At 37.9% G+C, this 20,631-nt stretch overlaps 1 protein-coding gene across 1 annotated transcript in view; it reads left to right on the top strand.

Moving 5' to 3' along the window:
- znf407 (zinc finger protein 407) overlaps nucleotides 1–19,953 on the top strand; it is a 154,730-nt gene extending 134,777 nt beyond the window's left edge. The window contains exon 10 of the mRNA XM_085290913.1: nucleotides 18,310–19,953. Within this exon, the coding sequence (XP_085147039.1) occupies nucleotides 18,310–19,163 (854 nt within the window). The 3' untranslated portion in view covers nucleotides 19,164–19,953. The remainder of the gene's footprint in view (nucleotides 1–18,309) is intronic.
- The last annotated feature ends 678 nt before the right edge of the window (nucleotides 19,954–20,631 follow it).

Below are 20,631 nucleotides of genomic sequence, written 5' to 3'. Positions count from 1 at the left end.
CCAAATTAAAGCAGGAAATTTCATTACCAGAGGAGCATATTTTACACAGGCAATTACAAGGTTAATACATCTTCAACATCCCCCCTTAAAGTCCTCATATATTTGCTTTGGGATTTTGTTCTTGCATTTTAGTTTAATTGGCTATGCAGAGGCTATGCAGAAGGTGTAGTACACAAAAAAGCACAACACAGTTACGCACACACACAAGTAATCAAATGCATAAGGTTTGTATGCATTAATTCCCTAAAGAGATATAGTTAACCTTATCAAGACCACTACACATATAACCCTAACCAACCTTAACCTGAGTCAGTCCTCAGAAGTATAGCTGAAACAAGCTACACACACACACACACACACACACACAGACTGGTTCTGCATAGAGTTGCAGTAGCATTCTGGCAACAGAATGTGTACATTGCTCAAACAATGTAGCTCTGGTCTGGTTCTCTCTGACACCAATGACAGCATGGTGTGCATGTATTTCTGTATGTTTGTGCATACATATATACTGTTTATGCACCTTTATGTGAATATAGAAAATAATTCATTTTGTCTTGCAATTCACATACAAAGTATTTGGAGTTGGTCTACAGAGCCTATATACACCATTTTTAATGTGTCTCTTTAATGCATCATTTTGTAAACTCACTAAATATTTTGCTAAATGCTTAAAGTTCTCAGAGAAAGTTCTTAACATGTGCCTCCAGTCAGCACTCAGTTTTATGAGAAATAATTGTTGTAAAGTTTAAAATACTAAACTGGTTTATGCTGTAACGTGTCAATACCAGGCTTTCTCCCTGTCAGGTTGTTTTCCTCTGATTTAGCCTGTCTTACTTCCATAGAGACAGCACAGTGTATGATAGAAATTCAACAGTGAAGCAAATTGGCAGAGCCACAGAGGGCGGATCGACAGCGAGAAGACAAGCTGGGAAGGAGGCGGAGAGCAGAGGAGGCAGTGTGAAAGATAGAGAACGAACGAGATGGAGATGATGATGGAGGGAGAGAGAGGCTGTGGTGGTTTATATAACATCTCCAGGATGGTCTTTGGCATGCGTCAGGGGGCTGAGCCATCAATCACTCCATCTGTGTAAAATCACGAGCTGACTCCAATATTGCTAAATATTTATACTGTCACATACACACAGGCGTGTAGATGAAAAGAGCCATTCATTAGGGCCTTCTCAGGCCTGTCAGCCTGGAGATGGAGATTAGAGAAGCAACCTCCCACTGCGCCTGCCTCTCCTCTCACCGAGCTCCTCAGCCCTATATATAGAGCCATCAGGACGATAAATATCTCCAGCCTGCCTCTGTTAGGTAAATACCCAGTAAATATGGCAGGGAGGATCGGAAACTAAGCTAAACAGACCTGTGTGCCTGAGAGTGTGTGTTGTGGTCGCGTATGAGTCACTGAATAGGGAACAATAAGGGCTTGTCATACTATATTCTGTGTTGATATACTGTGTGGATGGCCAGGCTTTGAATTAGCTGGCATCAGTGATGTTCTAGTAAATAAGAAGGTGGCTAAACTGTTACTTCAACCAAAGATGACATGCCACTGGACTGTTTGTATAAAGTGAAAATCAGCTCTGTGTTCAGCAAAGCATTACTGTATGAATTTCCTCCTCATTTAAATCTGTCATCGTGATACACCTTGGTCTGTGACTTGCCAGGATCCAGTGTTTTTTGGTACTTTGCCAAGCTTGACCTTCTCTTATTATACTTCATGAAATGGCAATACAGTTCTAATGTGCTGTATTTCCATCATTGCTTATTTGCAGCACTTGTTGTGTTGTTGCTCCTTTGCGTGCTTTTGGTGTCACAATAGCTGATTTCCAGTATCTACAGTATATTTTGTTTGATACTAATTTTCTTCATTATTGTGAAGTTGGTTGATGGTGGTAATTGTGCCATTAAATCAGATGTTGCACATGAACACACTGTAATAAGAAACCACCACCAAACCCTTACAAATGAGAAGCTGCTACATTGTTTAGCAGCTTTGTCTGAAATTGATTACTATCTTTGTACAGATGTTACTATGTCATTTTCTGTCATTTAGACCAGCGGTCTCCAACCTTTTTTGCGCCACGGACCGGTTTATGCCCGACATTATTTTCACGGACCGGCCTTTAAGGTGTCGCGGATAAATACAACAAAATAAAACTAGTACCGGTACCGAAAAAAAGAAGATTTATTCATAACACACGTGAAAAGACCCAGGAAAACAGAGTTAATGATAAAAACGATAACAAAATAACGCTGAAAACCGATTAAAAACCCTGAAAACCATACATTTCACACCTGAGCCTCAACTCTCCCGGTACCAAACGACTTACGGACCGATACGGGTCCGAGGCCCGGGGGTTGGGGACCGCTGATTTAGACAGTTAACCAGCCAATCCTTTCAGCTAACATAAATATGAATAATACCACCTTGGACATATTTGATTATTTTCCCACATTTCACACACTCTTAGTTTAAATGCTCTGCAGTTTGGTAAAGAAAATGTTTGTGAGCTGCAACTCTAATTGCATTTTTAAACTAGAGCTTTTGGACAAAGACAATAATTCCTGAATGACTGATGGCTGTTGTCAAGCTTGAAGATTTAGGCTTCACTTTGTTTCCCTTTCTGGGCCTCTGTACTAAGATTTTCTAAAGCATTCTGCTTCTGTCTCTTTGTTTATTCCCTTTCTCCCTCAATCCAATCGAGACCACTTTGACTTCATTTCTCCACCCAGTTTATTTTAGAAATTTTGAAGCAAGCCATTATGTTGCGATTATTCACTTCATCCGCCTTGACGGACCTCAGATCACTGCGCAGTTCAGGCCTTGGCAACAAAAAGACATCAGCAACATCATCTTCACACTGTAATTACCAGAATGGGGGGAAAATTTCATTTTGATTAGTGAAAAAGCTTTTATTCTCAAACTCACATCCATAATTAATCATTAAATCATAGGAGAGTGAGTGAGAGGGATAGATAGGGGGACATAGTGAAAGGACTGCAGAGGGATGGATGGAGGATGGGAGGGAGGGAGGTAGCAAAAGAGAAAGGGAAAGGCATGCAATTATCTGCAGAAGTTCGACATCCCCAGTAAATCCACAGAGCCGTCTGACATTGCTAATTAAAGAAGCAATCAAAGGTCCACCTCCAGAGCTTTTGAGAGAAAGACGAGAGAGAGTTAGAAGAAGGAAACAGGACAGAGGAATAGAAGGAAGTTCTAATGGGGGAGAGCGAGAGGAGGGAAGGAGGGGGAATATGGGAAAGAAAAAGTGTTATGATCTTTGTTATTGTTTCATATGTCAACCGCCCCTCTTGGATTCTTGGATGGGGCTCTTTACGCGCCTCCTCGCTCTATTCTGTTTCATTCTTTGCTACTCTCATCTGGCCATCACACTGTGATCATTTCTGACCTTCATCTGCAGAGTGCAAATAGCTGTGATTTACAGCATCAGGGAAATAACCGGCACTCATTTTTAAAGTTGAAATGATGTATCTTCTGATGCTTTTCTAGGCCACATAATCAGTGATGTAACCTGCAGTCATCAGGTGTTTCAGGCCTTTCAGCACCAGACGCCCTCTCACTGACAACCCTGCTGAGGTTGATCAGGCCTCACTTTGTGCGGCTGTATCAACCTCCCACACATTTGCTTTTCTTTTTCTTTTTTTCATCTGCAGCCAACCAGATGAATCCTCAGCAGCCCGTGTTTTGTGGTACATGATGCTCATGTTGTGATGTAAAGCATACCATTGATCTTGTGGAGGGACTTTCCTGTGAGCCAGTGCATCCTGCATCAACTGTACTGGCTAACGAAACCTTTGTATTTGCACTTATTATTTTGAAAGTCCTCTGCATCTGGTCTTCCAGGAAGTGATTAGTGCCGGTTTTTCTTGAAACATCTAATGATAGCCGCTTGCCCAGGTCACCTATTAACTGACAGCACTGTCATTTATTACTTATTTATTCTTCTGTAAGGCCATTTTTTTCCTTCTGTTGTGGTTCATTAAGTTTTTAAATGTTTAACAGTTTTCGCCTAATTTCTAAAAGCAGGTGTCCGAACGTGACTTTTCCTGTCTAGTGAAAAATGTGCAAACAAAGCACTGTTACCATAGTTTCTTGCAAATTCTTTCCGAAATTAAAATAGCACATAAAAGAGCATAATTAGCACTTGCTCTTAAATCTTTTTGGCTCAAATAAAAATCTAGCCTGTTTCGAAAGATGTATTTAATGACACCTACTTTGTAACTGAAAATAAACACTTATTTACCAGACTTTAACAAACTCATTAACTACATGACACCAACAGCTCTTTGAATGGTGAAATAGAAAGATAAAGCTGTGTCTTCTTTTTTTTTCTCTTGCTTTTACTCTTTCACTTTTCACCTCTGTTTCTCTCCCTCCTCTCCCTTCAGGGGCACATGGGGGACATGAAGTAGATGGAGTTAGTGTGGAGCAGATTAGACTCACACTGGGTCATCCTCTGTCAGCAGAAAAAGAGCTGAGAGCAGGACACCAACCTGTGTTTCTTCTGACCACATACTCCGTGTGTGTGTGTGTGTGTGTGTGTGTGTGTGTGTGTGTGTGTGTGTGTGTGTGTGTGTGTGTGTGTGTGTGTGTGTGTGTGTGTGTGCATTTGTATTTCTCACCTCTTGAACCCTTTCAATCTCAGCTGTTCGACTAGTATATTTTATTGTTCAGTGCTTTAGATGTTATTGCAGTTAAAAGAATTTTGGTTATTTATTTTACACTTTCATGTCAGACATGAAAGTGTAAAATGTTCCTTGTGTTCCTAATCAAAAAAAATATTGGTTTCTAGAGTCTGCATTTGGAGTTTGTGCAACCGCCATATAGCATTGCTAACCAAGAAAGCTAATGGGAGCTAACTTGGTTAGCAAGCTCCATCAATAAACAGGGTGAAACTGACCCAGTTTACTGTTTGGTACTGAGTAACAGGTTAATGAAATATACAAGTTTCACTTACCAGAAGTGAAGCACAGACTGTGAGGTTGTATTTGACAGCAGACCACATTATTTGTCAGTTACTGTAATTAAAAATGCTTCAAAAGGCACTGATGCTTTAACACCGCGATGTGGCCCAGTTCAGTCTGTTAGCAGAGGGGAGACCTGGCAGACAGCTGCTTCTACAGCTGCCCTTATCGTGACAGCTGTCAATCAAAGCATCCCCGCCCCTAAAGCTGCTTCCACACTGGAAAGTGATCTACAGCAGCGTAGCAACCAAACACCAGGTGGCTGACATTCAGCGACTTCAAACGGTGGGAAAAACCGCCAGTGATGCAAAATGGGCGGGACCTAAGAGAAACTTTTCTCTTCTAAGCGAGTGAATAAGGTGACTACCAATGAGAGTGTAGGATACCATGACTGACGTATAATGTTTTAGTAAATTAAATTAGAGGGTTACCTAGACAACCAACACCTGAAATGTCCTCAAGTGGCCATATGTCAGTTTCAGAGAGCTGTGGAGCTTTAGTCTTAACAAAATCCAAAACAGCTTGGAATAAAAAACTTTAAAAAACACTTCACATAGAGTTGTTATGCTGGGGGACAAGAGAAAATGAAGCAACCGGCTTCATTTTTCAGCCCTGGGGGTTGCTACTTGGGTGGCAAAGTGGTGCCATGTTGCCTCACAGCAAGAAAGTTCTGGGTTCAAATCTGCTGCTTTGTCCCTTTTTTTAAGGTTGCTTGTCTCTCTGTGTTACATGTCGAGGGTGTACACTGCCTTTCAGTCTGTCAGCTGGGATATTCAGCCCCCCACGACCCCAGTTGAAGAAGCAATTAGAAAATGCTGGAAAATTGTGGGCGGTTTCTTGAATTTCTTGAGAGAAAATAAGACGACACTTTGATGCTTTTCTACAGTGGATTCCAAGTCCTTGATTATATGTGGCTGACATTTAGTATATGTTCTGAAAATACAACTATTTTGAATGTTTGTTCTGTTGCGTGTGTGGGAAGAAGTGTAATACATTAGCAAACATCCACATTTTTTCTGTTTTTATTGTGTTGTTTTAGTTTTGAGGTGTTTTTTTGTCTTCAAGCCATTGTTTGAAATTGCAAGCTCACAAAAATCTATAGTTATGATTTTCAGATTTTTGATGTTTGTTGATTGATTGATCTGCTTACCCTTCCATAGTCCACAGGACAAAATGGGCAGACAGAGGGGAAAACATGAAAAGAATAATTGTGGTTATTTACAGCTCTCCTGCCAGAGCTAAGCTCTTCTCAGTCTCGGAACATTTAAAACAATGAAAGTAAAAGCAGCCTGTAATCTATAAAAAAAAACACTTAACCTTTCACAGGAAGAAGGGAACACAATAGAGAGCACATAAAACAAAACTTTAGTGGGCTGGAGAAAATACAATAGTAAATATCAATGTAGTCATTCATTTCTGTCACGATTAATTATGAAAAAAGCATTAAACATTTTCTTTAAGGTCCACCTAGTCACTGATGGATTCACATTGGCCCTCAAAGTCACTGTATTGGTGTTACAGCCCAGAAGGTCCCCTGTCAGTCTGTGGCCTCATTCTCTTGTGTTTATTCGTCCTTGGAGTGAGTTCAGTGTGCCTCCATCTCTCTCTCTCTCTCTGCCCTGTCCACCCAGTGTCAATCTGGATGCTGTATAATTGGTTGTTTTTTGGTCTGCTGGCCTGTCCCTCCTTGGCATTGATTCATAGCATTTCTAAAGGTGACAGTAACGGCTGTCCCTATCAGACAAAGTAGAGTCATCGCTAGCTGGACCTCGGCTGACCTGCTAGTTTGTTCGCACACACTCAGGCACGCAAACACACACCTGCCCATATGTAGAGATGCATAGGAAACATGTGTGTGAATAAAGTCATTCAGAAAGTATAAAACTCAAGACAAAAGTAGCATATATGTGTGTGTGTGTTTAAAATTAAGATTAAATATATTAAAATGCATTTTAAAAAAATGTAAACAAGGAAAATGCAGGTGCATACAATGGCATGAAATATGTTTTACAAAAAAATGATATAACCACCATGCCACTACTAGATTTCTGTGCGAAATATATCTATATTTAAAGGATTTATGGATTCTTAAGTTAAAGCCAAATATCTTTTGTGCATGGACCTTATATAAAGGATGGACATATCTTCTTTAAAGCTGCATTGTCTCTAATGACCAGCAGGGGTCGACTCCTCTGGTTGTAAAATGAAATCAGAATATGAAGACATCTAAGGGAAAATGAGCCTACTGCCCACTTTATATATGACCAAAGTAAATACTATTATTAAAAAACATGATGTTAATGCTGTAAATTGTGATTTCCAGCAAAAAAAAAAAAAAGGAAGAACGTAGGATGTGCCTTAGGACAGGCCTGCTTGTAACTGTCATAATGCTACTGTATGAGCGTGCGGTGTCTCGGTTTCAAATGCAAGCTTTAAGATTAGGGTTTTAAGGACCAGTAAGTGATTCATAGTGGGTGAGTTCGTTATATAGTGCCACGGTTTAATGAAGTCACATTTCCGTGAGCTTTGACCATTAAAGTTTAATTCCTTCATCTTTGAGTGTTTTGGCCAAATTCAAAGAGTTTCCAACAGGGCGTTGAAGAGTCATAGTACTTAAGAATAGAGGGGATGAATGTATGTAGATAATACAGAAATGTTGCCATCATGTAGCCAAAATAAATAGAGTGCGCACAAATATACATTTATATGCATTAAAATAGTCACATGTGCACAGACATCCATGCAGACACACTCTGAACATCATCATATGCAGGCCATCCTCGGTGACCTGGATCCACCCAGAAGTGATGCTTTATCTACTTAACAGTGTCACCTTCAAAGGCTTCTGACACAAACGGACACACATACACTCTCACAAACCACCTCATCTGTAAAAATCCCTCCACAAACAACAGTGTGTCAGGTTTAGGGGTCTCCATCATTTTAAGGCACTGGCTTCATATCTATAATTGAAGGTAATCGCCTTGTAAAAGGATTGTAAAGGGTTTTGTGCAAAATTCCAAAAATAAGCTGGCTTTTTCATGGTCCTGTTATTGACCTTGTAATTGATTTGGTGAGCCTTTTTTTCCCTTTCTTGTGTTATAGTTTGATACCGTATAATTGACTTTGCTCGCTGTGGTGTCTATTCAGGTTGATTTCTTTGTCTTCTGTACTGTCAGCAACCACTCAGGACTTGCTCTTGGTTACTTCCAGGTTAAAGTGAGGGGTACAAATTTGAGTTAAGGATTCTGACTACTGCAACGTCCTGATGAATATAACAAGACTCACACTGTGCTCTCCCCTGATTGTATGTGTATGTGCGAGTAAGCTTATATTCACAGCACCCTGACCTGTGTTACCGTGAATGTAATTGATTGTGTGTGTGCTGGTGTCTCAGTGTTAAGGTTAATTTCTCTAACTGCTGGTAAGTGCTGTCTGACCGTTCCCTTGGCGGCCTCTCCGAGCTAAAGTAATGCCACTTAGAGCCCCTGGGCCCCCACCGCTGGCCAGCACATTGATCCGCTGATCAATAATCACATCTGTACCACACACCGTGTGTGTGAGGCTTCTGCACTGATGCTTACATACAGAATAGTGTCTAGAACAAAGTGTCACTGAATGGTTATCAAACTGAGGTCTGAGGGTCACCAAATGGTCACTGAAGTGGTTCCAGAGGAGCCCCCAAGCAGAATAAGGTTATGTTTAATTCCAGTAGCGTTTCATTTAATATAAAGTTATCATGTTCTGAGACCAGAGTCCTTTGCAGCACTTTTCTCCCCATACAGTGCACACAGTTGTGTCCTCCTTGGATTATTTTCTGATCATGCTCCAACAGTTAATCAAACAGTGAACAACTGCAGGCATTAAAATAACTTCCTGTAAATTGTGCTGTTGCTTCTTAGCAGCAGACATCAAATTTTATCAGGTAGTTTTTGGGAGCATGAGTCTATTCTAGCAGTGCAGCCAGGTCTGATCCCAAAAAGTAGTTGTGCCGGCAATCCCCTGTGCTTTCTGGTATTAATTGGAAAGAAAACTAGAAAATTGGCCTTTGATTTAATACTGATCATATTTTCCTTACATGTATCATGCTGTTCACTGCGCTCTTCTCGCTGATTCTTCCATATTTCTGTTTGCTTTGCAAATTCTTCTATAAACTAGTCATCTGATAGTTCAGTAAAAGCACCATCACCCCTGTCATCTGATATAAGAAGTAAAGTGCTTCCTCAAATACAGTGTTATATCCCCTGTACAAATTCATTATCAGCATTAAAAGCATACCTCAAGGTTTTTTTGTTTCTTTCGTTTTGGAAATGAGAGTGACATCATCACCTGTCTGTGCATCCTTTTCCTCCTCCCGTTCTTTTATTCTTCTCAGGGAGCCTCCATCTTGTTTCAGATCACAGCCAATAAAGCAGCCTGCACCTCTCTCTCTTTCTCTCATCCTCTCTCCTTCTTCCTGTTAAAGGAGTCAGTCAGTCAGAACACTCAAAACACATATTAAACAGGCATCAGCCTCTCGCCGGGGCCAAATCACGCTGTTCAAATGTTGTTCTTCCACCGGGAGCGCAGGACAACTGAAGAGATGGGATCTGCAACATTAACTTGATTCACGGCTGCGGCGACTGAGTGACACTCCATAAACCTCAGCGGGCCGCCGCTGGGCCCCGCCGACAGCACCCCATGGCTAATGTGACACACACTAGCAACGCGTAGCCTCGCCACCCCCACAGCACAACACCAACACATTTTTGCAGCACAGCAAGCACACGCAGAGACAAATAGGAATAGGAGCGCATGTGGTAGAGACACACATCGGTAAAGCCTGACCTTAACCCACAATGCTGACATAAACAACACGTGAACTTAGAGATTCACACAAAAACTGGCAGAGACTGAGCTTTAGTCACCCGAGCTTCATTATTTTCTACACTAATGTGCTTTTTCTCTCCTAAAATCACACACACACTCTTACAAACAGGTTCTATGGTGCAGTGGTAGAAACTGAACAGCCACTGAGTTATTGTCCTCTCCGGCCGACCTCTCAGCTCGAAGCATTTTGGTGTAGGCAGTTAGCACTGGCCCTGTAGCTCTGTGTAAATAGCTAACCTCTGCTGCTCAAAATGCCACCTTCTTCTGGCTGCCTTTGACAGTACTGACTCCTTCCACACACTAACTACAGCGCTTGTCACTTGGGTTACAAATAGCCGGGCCTGAATTGATATTTACTACAGAGACTTGTTGCCTCTGTGCTGCAGTGCCGCAATAATTTTTTCTTTTTTTTTTTTTTTCGTGTTTTGCCCTTAAACAAATGCATAGTGTTAGCTTTACCTGCATATGTAATGAGATAGATGTATAGGGTAGATTTAGAAAGACACTTCAAACATGAGAGGAGAGACTGAATAAAGAGGGTTAGAATCAGGGAGTTGAACACTCTACTTATGAGTATTTAAGCTGTAATGCACAATGTATACTATATATCTTTCTAAGAGAAGAGTCTGCTCCCTCTTAACAAAGCTGCAGTCTGATTGCCCTCTTCATTAAAGTTACCATTTCATGTGGAGAGGAAACATCTTGATTTAAAGAAATCACCTTGTCCATCTACACTTCAACTGTTACACTACCTCTTCAGTCCTCTATTATCAGTTTCTTTTCTTCTTTTATGTGTAGAGTCATTTTTTAATTCATTGTCATGTCATTAGCATTAGCATCTTACAGCTTACAGCAAAGCTAAGGTTATTAATAATAATAAAGCCTTAAAATGAAAACAATGGAATTTGAATGAAAAGAACAGAATTTGATCAAAAACGAAAGAATTTGCATGAAAACAACAGAATTTGAACAAAAACAACGGAATTTGAATGAAAACAACAGAATTAGAATGTATAGAACAGAGTTTGAATGAAAGCAAAAGAATTCTAAAACAAACAATAGAATTGGAATAAAAGAGTAGAATTAGAATGAAAACAACAGCATTTGAATGAAAACAACGGAATTTCAATGAAAAGAACGGAATTAGAATGAAATGAATAGAATTTGAATGAAAACGACGGAATTAGAATGAACAGACCAGAATTTGAGTCAAAACAATGGAATTAGAATGAAAAGAACAGAATTTGAATGAAAACGACGGAATTTGAATGAAAACAACAGAATTAGAGAACAAACAATGGAATTTGAATGAAAACAATGGAATTTGAAGGAAAACGACGGAATTTGAATGAAAAGAACAGAATTTGATCAAAAATAAAAGAATTTGCATGAAAACAACAGAATTACAATGAAAACCACGGAATTTGAATGAAAACAACAGTATTTGAGAACAAACAATGGAATTTAAATGAAAACAATGGAATTTGCATGAAAACGATGGAATTAGAATAAAAACAACAGCATTTGAATGAAAACAACGGAATTTCAATGAAATGAACAGAATTAGAATGAAATGAATAGAATTTGAATGAAAACAACGGAATTAGAATAAACAGACCAGAATTTGAATGAAAACAATGGAATTAGAATGAAAAGAACAGAATTTGAATGAAAACAACGGAATTTGAATGAAAACAATGGAATTAGAATAAAAAGAAAGGAATTTGAATGAAAACAATGGAATTAGAATAAAAAGAAAAGAATTTGAATGAAAACAACGGAATTTGAATGAAAACAATGGAAGTTTAAAACAAACAACAGAATTAGAATGAAAACAATGGAATTAAAATGAAAACGACCGAATTTAAATGAAAACAACAGAATTTGAACGAAAACAACGGAATTTGAATGAAAACAACGGAGTTAGAATGTACAGAACAGAGTTAGAATGAAAGCAACAGAATTCTAAAAGAAACAATAGAATTTACATAAAAAGAGTAGAATTAAAATGAAAACGACAGAATTAAAATGAAAACAACAGAATTACAATGAAAACAACGGAATTAAAATGAAAACAACGGAATTTGAATGAAAACAACAGAATTACAATGAAAACAACAGAATTAAAATGAAAACGACAGAATTTGAATGAAAACAACAGAATTTGAGAACAAACAATGGAATTTGAATGAAAACGACGGAATTAGAATGAAAACAACAGAATTTGAGAACAAACAATGGAATTTGAATGAAAACGACGGAATTTGAATCAAAACAACAGAATTTGAGAACAAACAATGGAATTTGAATGAAAACAACAGAATTTGAGAACAAACAATGGAATTTGAATGAAAACGACGGAATTAGAATGAAAACAACAGAATTTGAGAACAAACAATGGAATTTGAATGAAAACAATGGAATTTGAATGAAAACAACGGAGTTAGAATGTACAGAACAGAGTTAGAATGAAAGCAACAGAATTCTAAAAGAAACAATAGAATTTACATAAAAAGAGTAGAATTAAAATGAAAACGACAGAATTAAAATGAAAACAACAGAATTACAATGAAAACAACGGAATTAAAATGAAAACAACGGAATTTGAATGAAAACAACAGAATTACAATGAAAACAACGGAATTAAAATGAAAACGACAGAATTAAAATGAAAACGACAGAATGTGAATGAAAACAACAGAATTTGAGAACAAACAATGGAATTTGAATGAAAACGATGGAATTTGAATGAAAACAACAGAATTTGAGAACAAACAATGGAATTTGAATGAAAACGACGGAATTAGAATGAAAACAACAGAATTTGAGAACAAACAATGGAATTTGAATGAAAACGACGGAATTAGAATGAAAACAACAGAATTTGAGAACAAACAATGGAATTTGAATGAAAACAACAGAATTTGAGAACAAACAATGGAATTTGAATGAAAACGATGGAATTTGAATGAAAACAACAGAATTTGAGAACAAACAATGGAATTTGAATGAAAACGACGGAATTTGAATGAAAACAACGGAGTTAGAATGTACAGAACAGAGTTAGAATGAAAGCAACAGAATTCTAAAAGAAACAATAGAATTTACATAAAAAGAGTAGAATTAAAATGAAAACGACAGAATTAAAATGAAAACAACAGAATTTGAGAACAAACAATGGAATTTGAATGAAAACGATGGAATTTGAATGAAAACAACAGAATTTGAGAACAAACAATGGAATTTGAATGAAAACGACGGAATTTGAATGAAAACAACAGAATTTGAGAACAAACAATGGAATTTGAATGAAAACGATGGAATTTGAATGAAAACAACAGAATTTGAGAACAAACAATGGAATTTGAATGAAAACAACAGAATTTGAGAACAAACAATGGAATTTGAATGAAAACGACGGAATTAGAATGAAAACAACAGAATTTGAGAACAAACAATGGAATTTGAATGAAAACAATGGAATTTGAATGAAAACAACGGAGTTAGAATGTACAGAACAGAGTTAGAATGAAAGCAACAGAATTCTAAAAGAAACAATAGAATTTACATAAAAAGAGTAGAATTAAAATGAAAACGACAGAATTAAAATGAAAACAACAGAATTTGAGAACAAACAATGGAATTTGAATGAAAACGATGGAATTTGAATGAAAACAACAGAATTTGAGAACAAACAATGGAATTTGAATGAAAACGACGGAATTAGAATGAAAACAACAGAATTTGAGAACAAACAATGGAATTTGAATGAAAACGACGGAATTTGAATGAAAACAACAGAATTTGAGAACAAACAATGGAATTTGAATGAAAACGATGGAATTTGAATGAAAACAACAGAATTTGAGAACAAACAATGGAATTTGAATGAAAACAACAGAATTTGAGAACAAACAATGGAATTTGAATGAAAACGACGGAATTAGAATGAAAACAACAGAATTTGAGAACAAACAATGGAATTTGAATGAAAACAATGGAATTTGAATGAAAACAACGGAGTTAGAATGTACAGAACAGAGTTAGAATGAAAGCAACAGAATTCTAAAAGAAACAATAGAATTTACATAAAAAGAGTAGAATTAAAATGAAAACGACAGAATTAAAATGAAAACAACAGAATTTGAGAACAAACAATGGAATTTGAATGAAAACGATGGAATTTGAATGAAAACAACAGAATTTGAGAACAAACAATGGAATTTGAATGAAAACGACGGAATTAGAATGAAAACAACAGAATTTGAGAACAAACAATGGAATTTGAATGAAAACGACGGAATTTGAATGAAAACAACAGAATTTGAGAACAAACAATTGAATTTGAATGAAAACGATGGAATTTGAATGAAAACAACAGAATTTGAGAACAAACAATGGAATTTGAATGAAAACGACGGAATTAGAATGAAAACAACATAATTTGAGAACAAACAATGGAATTTGAATGAAAACAATGGAATTTGAATGAAAACAACGGAGTTAGAATGTACAGAACAGAGTTAGAATGAAAGCAACAGAATTCTAAAAGAAACAATAGAATTTACATAAAAAGAGTAGAATTAAAATGAAAACGACAGAATTAAAATGAAAACAACAGAATTACAATGAAAACAACGGAATTAAAATGAAAACAACGGAATTTGAATGAAAACAACAGAATTACAATGAAAACAACGGAATTAAAATGAAAACGACAGAATTAAAATGAAAACGACAGAATGTGAATGAAAACAACAGAATTTGAGAACAAACAATGGAATTTGAATGAAAACGATGGAATTTGAATGAAAACAACAGAATTTGAGAACAAACAATGGAATTTGAATGAAAACGACGGAATTAGAATGAAAACAACAGAATTTGAGAACAAACAATGGAATTTGAATGAAAACGATGGAATTTGAATGAAAACAACAGAATTTGAGAACAAACAATGGAATTTGAATGAAAACGACGGAATTAGAATGAAAACAACAGAATTTGAGAACAAACAATGGAATTTGAATGAAAACAATGGAATTTGAATGAAAACAACAGAATTTGAGAACAAACAATGGAATTTGAATGAAAACAACAGAATTTGAGAACAAACAATGGAATTTGAATGAAAACGACGGAATTAGAATGAAAACAACAGAATTTGAGAACAAACAATGGAATTTGAATGAAAACAATGGAATTTGAATGAAAACGACTGAATTAGAATGAAAACAACAGCATTTGAATGAAAACGATGGAATTTGAATGAAAACGATGGAATTTGAATGAAAACAACAGAATTTGAGAACAAACAATGGAATTTGAATGAAAACGATGGAATTTGAATGAAAACAACAGAATTTGAGAACAAACAATGGAATTTGAATGAAAACGACGGAATTAGAATGAAAACAACAGAATTTGAGAACAAACAATGGAATTTGAATGAAAACGATGGAATTTGAATGAAAACAACAGAATTTGAGAACAAACAATGGAATTTGAATGAAAACGACGGAATTAGAATGAAAACAACAGAATTTGAGAACAAACAATGGAATTTGAATGAAAACGATGGAATTTGAATGAAAACAACAGAATTTGAGAACAAACAATGGAATTTGAATGAAAACAACAGAATTTGAGAACAAACAATGGAATTTGAATGAAAATGACGGAATTAGAATGAAAACAACAGAATTTGAGAACAAACAATGGAATTTGAATGAAAACAATGGAATTTGAATGAAAACGACTGAATTAGAATGAAAACAACAGCATTTGAATGAAAACGATGGAATTTGAATGAAAACGATGGAATTTGAATGAAAACGATGGAATTTGAATGAAAACAACAGAATTTGAGAACAAACAATGGAATTTGAATGAAAACGATGGAATTTGAATGAAAACAACAGAATTTGAGAACAAACAATGGAATTTGAATGAAAACGACGGAATTAGAATGAAAACAACAGAATTTGAGAACAAACAATGGAATTTGAATGAAAACGATGGAATTTGAATGAAAACAACAGAATTTGAGAACAAACAATGGAATTTGAATGAAAACGACGGAATTAGAATGAAAACAACAGAATTTGAGAACAAACAATGGAATTTGAATGAAAACAATGGAATTTGAATGAAAACGACTGAATTAGAATGAAAACAACAGCATTTGAATGAAAACAACGGAATTTGAATGAAAACGACGGAATTAGAATGAAAACAACAGCATTTGAATGAAAACAACGGAATTTCAATGAAATGAACGGAATTAGAATGAAATGAATAGAATTTGAATGAAAACAACAGAATTAGAATGAACAGACCAGAATTTGAATCAAAACAATGGAATTAGAATGAAATGAAAAGAATTTGAATGAAAACAATGGAAGTTTAAAACAAACAACAGAATTAGAATGAAAACAACGGAATTAATCAAAGCTGTGTTGCCAGCATAGACTATATATAAAAGATCCACTTAGCCATGGTTTATTGTCTGTTTTAAAGCCTTGATTTTGGTATTTTTGGTTGCCACCAGAGCCAGGCGTGACCATATAGTTGACCCTTAAAAAAGGGGTGAAGCACTAAGTTATCCGCTAACGCTAGCAAACCTGTCTATGTGTGTCCAAAAAAGAGACACTTGATAATTAACGCTAAGAAACAAAAAACTTGTTTATTAGAATTTCACAATTTCTAATTGGAGCTCAGATTTGTCGGTGGTGCGCTGAGTGACACAGAAAGCTGTGTTACTTGTTGAACAATTAAAAATACTCAAAAAGGCAGCAAGACTCTAAATACACTTGAGAGGTTTTGTTTAAGTGACTTGTGGCAAGGTCTTACAGAAAGCTAGTAGCTACAGCTGCAGAGACCAGGCTCTAAACAATTTCTTCTATGAAGTTGGGAGTTTTAACAATATCTGGATACATTTTTGGCAACCAAGCAGCAACCTTCAGGACTAAAAACTGAAACCAAAGCATGCTGCAGTTCCTCGACTGGCCACGTAAGCCTTGCTTCAGACAATCCTGGGGCCATTCTGAAGTGGCTTTTTTAGAATGAGTAAATTTCTTTTGCCCTTGAGGTTGCTACTTAGTTGCTAGAAAAGGCCAGACTGTATTAAAAATCTTTAACTTTGTCGCCTCCAAGTAGAATTTTCTGCTCTATCCATCTAAGCCTTAATAGTTCACTCTTTTGTCAGAAGCAGTTGTAATACATAAAGGGTTTTCTGTTTCCTTTCATTCACCTACAGCTGTGTAAAATGTTGTTTATTCCAAAAGCACCTTTGCAGTATTATCTGTTTTGCTGTCACCAAAGAATGAATGGTCATTTTCTATTTGGCTAGTAAGTGTGGGAGTTAAAACGAATGTGTTTCTGGTCGTGTTTGAGGAGGACGTGGCACCATTGGGTCAGAAGCTGTTTGTGGCATAACTCTGACTTTCTGATCACATTGTCCACCCTGTGAGTGGAGGACATTAAATGTTAGCTGTAGATAGGAATATCAATGATTGATGAGTTTTTTCCTTTATGTACTGTGAGATCTGTATGATCTTGTGTGTTGCCCTTGGGTGTAAACCTTGTACCTCCAATGTTAGCATTTTAGAAACTTTAGAAAGAAAGGAAGGAGAAGAAAAAAAAGTACAGTTTTATTTCCTAAGAAGTTAGGAAAGTCTTTCCTATGGTGTTTGTAAAACCAATGTACATTTGAAATGACAATGTATGTTTGTTTGTTTTTTTACAGTTATTTTACAGTAAGTTCATCTGCACTCAGCAACCTAGGTGTGAGAGTCCCTTTTTCACTCTCTCAAATTCCTATTTTTCTGCATAGATTAGTCTACAAGTGTCTAAGCCAGGCGCTGTTTAAACAATGGCATTTCTAACACTGTTCCTATCACCTTGGAAACGCCATGGCAACCTGTGATCTGAGAGGGCACAGTGTGGCTCAATTAGCACCAGCCGTATCTCACCGCACTCTCCCGCCAGAAGAATATCTCCATATTCTGTCTCCTTTCATGCATTAAGTGACACAAATACGTGAAGTGTTACATCACCTTTTATGTCAACTTTCCATGTAGTTTTCCTCTCTCTCTTTTTTTTACACAGTGATGGATGCACACACACATAGGAAAGAAAGAATAATATATGCATTGCCATGTGTGGTACAGACAGTAATTGGCACTCCTCATTTGCCACTTTTAAATGAGATCCTGTCCATTTAGCCACTAAATGACTTTCATGTTTTTATGCTGTGATTGGGCCTCAAAAAGATCCTTTGTGTCATACTGGCTGCTAGAATGACAGGAAGGTTGCAGTCACTCTCAGACACCTTTTTCCTTCTTTAATTTCTAGCAGTCTGGTAGATGGAGCTTCTTTATGTCATTATTGGCTGCTTATAACAAACATATTAACTAATAAGAAATGCATCACTGTGTTTCCCAGGTATCGTTTCCAAGTCCTTTGAGTGTCGTCTGAAAGGCCAGGGGGCTACATTTGTGGAAGCAGAGGATATGGGCTCCCCTTTGCACAGGAAAGACTCTTCTGAGTTATCGGGCCATGACGAGATCCAACAGGTCATCATCATCCAGGGCTATGGTGACGGAGAGGTAGCTATCGACCAGACCCTCGAGGAGTCAGCCGCTGCCACCCTGCAGACGCTGGCCATGGCCGGCCAGGTGGCCGAGGTGCTCCACATCACTGAAGACGGACAAGTCATAGCCTCGGGCAGGGAAGTGGCATCCGCAGGAGCCCACCTGGCTGGAGGCAGCACCCAGTACGTGGTCTTGGAGTCAGGGGAGGCCAGAAAGGAGTTTCAGGCTGTGGCCAGAGGAGGGGTAGCAGTCGCAGCTGCTGGTGGACAAAGTCACATTGTCTCAGAGTCCTCCACAGCTCTCGATGCTCTGCTCAGCGCAGTCAGCGAAATGGGCCATCAGGAGGAAATACAAGGAGAGGCAGCCATCGTTCATGAGGTCTTGACCCCAGAGATAGCTGAGGCTGTGCAGAGTGAAGTGCAGGGGGAGGGGAAGCAGGAGGGGGAGGAGCAGGTGCAGGTCATCCAGGGGACCGGCCAGGAGGACATGCAGGAAGTGCTGCAACTCGCCGCGTCCCAGATGATGAAGGAAGGCCTGACCCAGGTCATCGTCAATGATGAGGGCACGCACTACATTGTGACTGAGCTGGACAACTGCACCTTACAGGTGGAGGGAGAAGTGTATGGAGAGGCCGGGACAGGTGACGGGGAGGTGCACCAGGCGGAGCAGCAGACAGGAGAAGAGATAGTGGTGTACCTGGATTGAGCTGCTCGCAGTATTGTCCTGGAAGGGTAGAGGAGAGAGACATCCCTGAAAGATTCACATTGGGCATTTTATTTCACTTCCCCTGTTTAGCTAGGTTAAAGCTCACGTTAGCCCAGATGTTGTGTTCTGCATTGTCTCTGTTTAATTTCACCCTGCTTCATTCACTTCGTACATCACTTCTACCATCTTCTCTTGGGCTACACTGAACTCAGGTTAAACATCGTTTATTCAAAGCGACAGTAAAGGAAAAAAGGTTTTGGTGCTAAGTGAGCTAACCTGCAATCCACACAGCCGCCAACACTGCTTTAATTAATTAATGCAACTTAAGGAAATGAATGAGTATACATTGTCATGAAATATTTTTACAATGCTTCTAATGTGCTAAGAGTTAAACAAGTTATTATAAAGAAAGTCTATCTTTTCATTTATAACAGAGCTAACAGGTTTTTTTTCTTGCTTTTTGATTTCTTTGTGGTACATTTATGTTGCAACCTAAAGTTTTTCTGTAGCAAAATAGATGTTTTTTTTTTCTTTTGATAACGCAGTGATTTAATTTGTGTGAGCAATCTTTTCTTTTTCTTCAAATCCTTTGTGTGTGTGTGTACTATTAGTTCCAAATCAGTAATACGATGAATGATTTCCCAAATAGACCTTATACATATTTTCTGTGTAGCGAAAAGTAAAGCAATGACAATTATATGTTTTAGATTTTTGACAGTCCTTCATTGTGTGGAAGGCCTGTTTAAAAAAACAAAACATGAGTGCAGTTTCATTTTTGACAATAAAGATTGAGCCTAATTTTTAACAAGTGTGCCCACATTTGTTTTCTTGGCAGTTAGCGCTGTTGATAGTTATGTCAGCAGCACGATGCTATCGTGCATACAGTGCAGCAGCATCGTACAGGCGACATGCACATACATGCATCAACTGATGGTTCCCATCAAGCTTTCTGATCACTAACACCGTCATTATCATCACCATTATCATTATCGTCATCATGATCACCATCATCCTAATCGCCATCCTCTCATCTCGTCCCCCCATCAGGCCCATTCTGTTCATTGCATTTTTTTCTCTTCCCCCCCCCCCAGCACTATTCAGCACTGGAGGGAGAATCAATATTCATTTAGGCCCCTACACAAGCCTGGTTTCTGATGGAGTGAGTGGGAGAGCGGTGTGACGGTTGCAAACACAATGGCCAACCACTGAAAGTAGAGAGAAAGCACTCGTACACACTGAGGGCATCAAAAGATCATCCCTTTAACACACACGCGCTGCGCGAGCAGAGCAAGAAGGTGGGCTGAGAGGGAGAAAGTGGTGGAGGAGTGGGCAGGAAAAATGAGAGCATTACAGATGGATGTTGAGAGAGGTGAGGCCAGGGAGAAGTGAAAGAGCGGTGAAATCCACAGCCACACAGAGAGAAGGGAGCCTGTAATTTCACATAACACCTGTCTGCCTTTCAGCCTGT

This window comes from Mchenga conophoros, linkage group LG11 (genome assembly GCF_057382185.1).
Source record: "Mchenga conophoros isolate Kocher_MC1m ecotype Shallow Benthic linkage group LG11, M_conophoros_male_GT1.1, whole genome shotgun sequence".
NCBI lineage: Eukaryota > Metazoa > Chordata > Actinopteri > Cichliformes > Cichlidae > Mchenga > Mchenga conophoros.
Note: the sequence above shows the minus strand (reverse complement) of the source record. Positions and strands in the feature narration are given on the sequence as shown.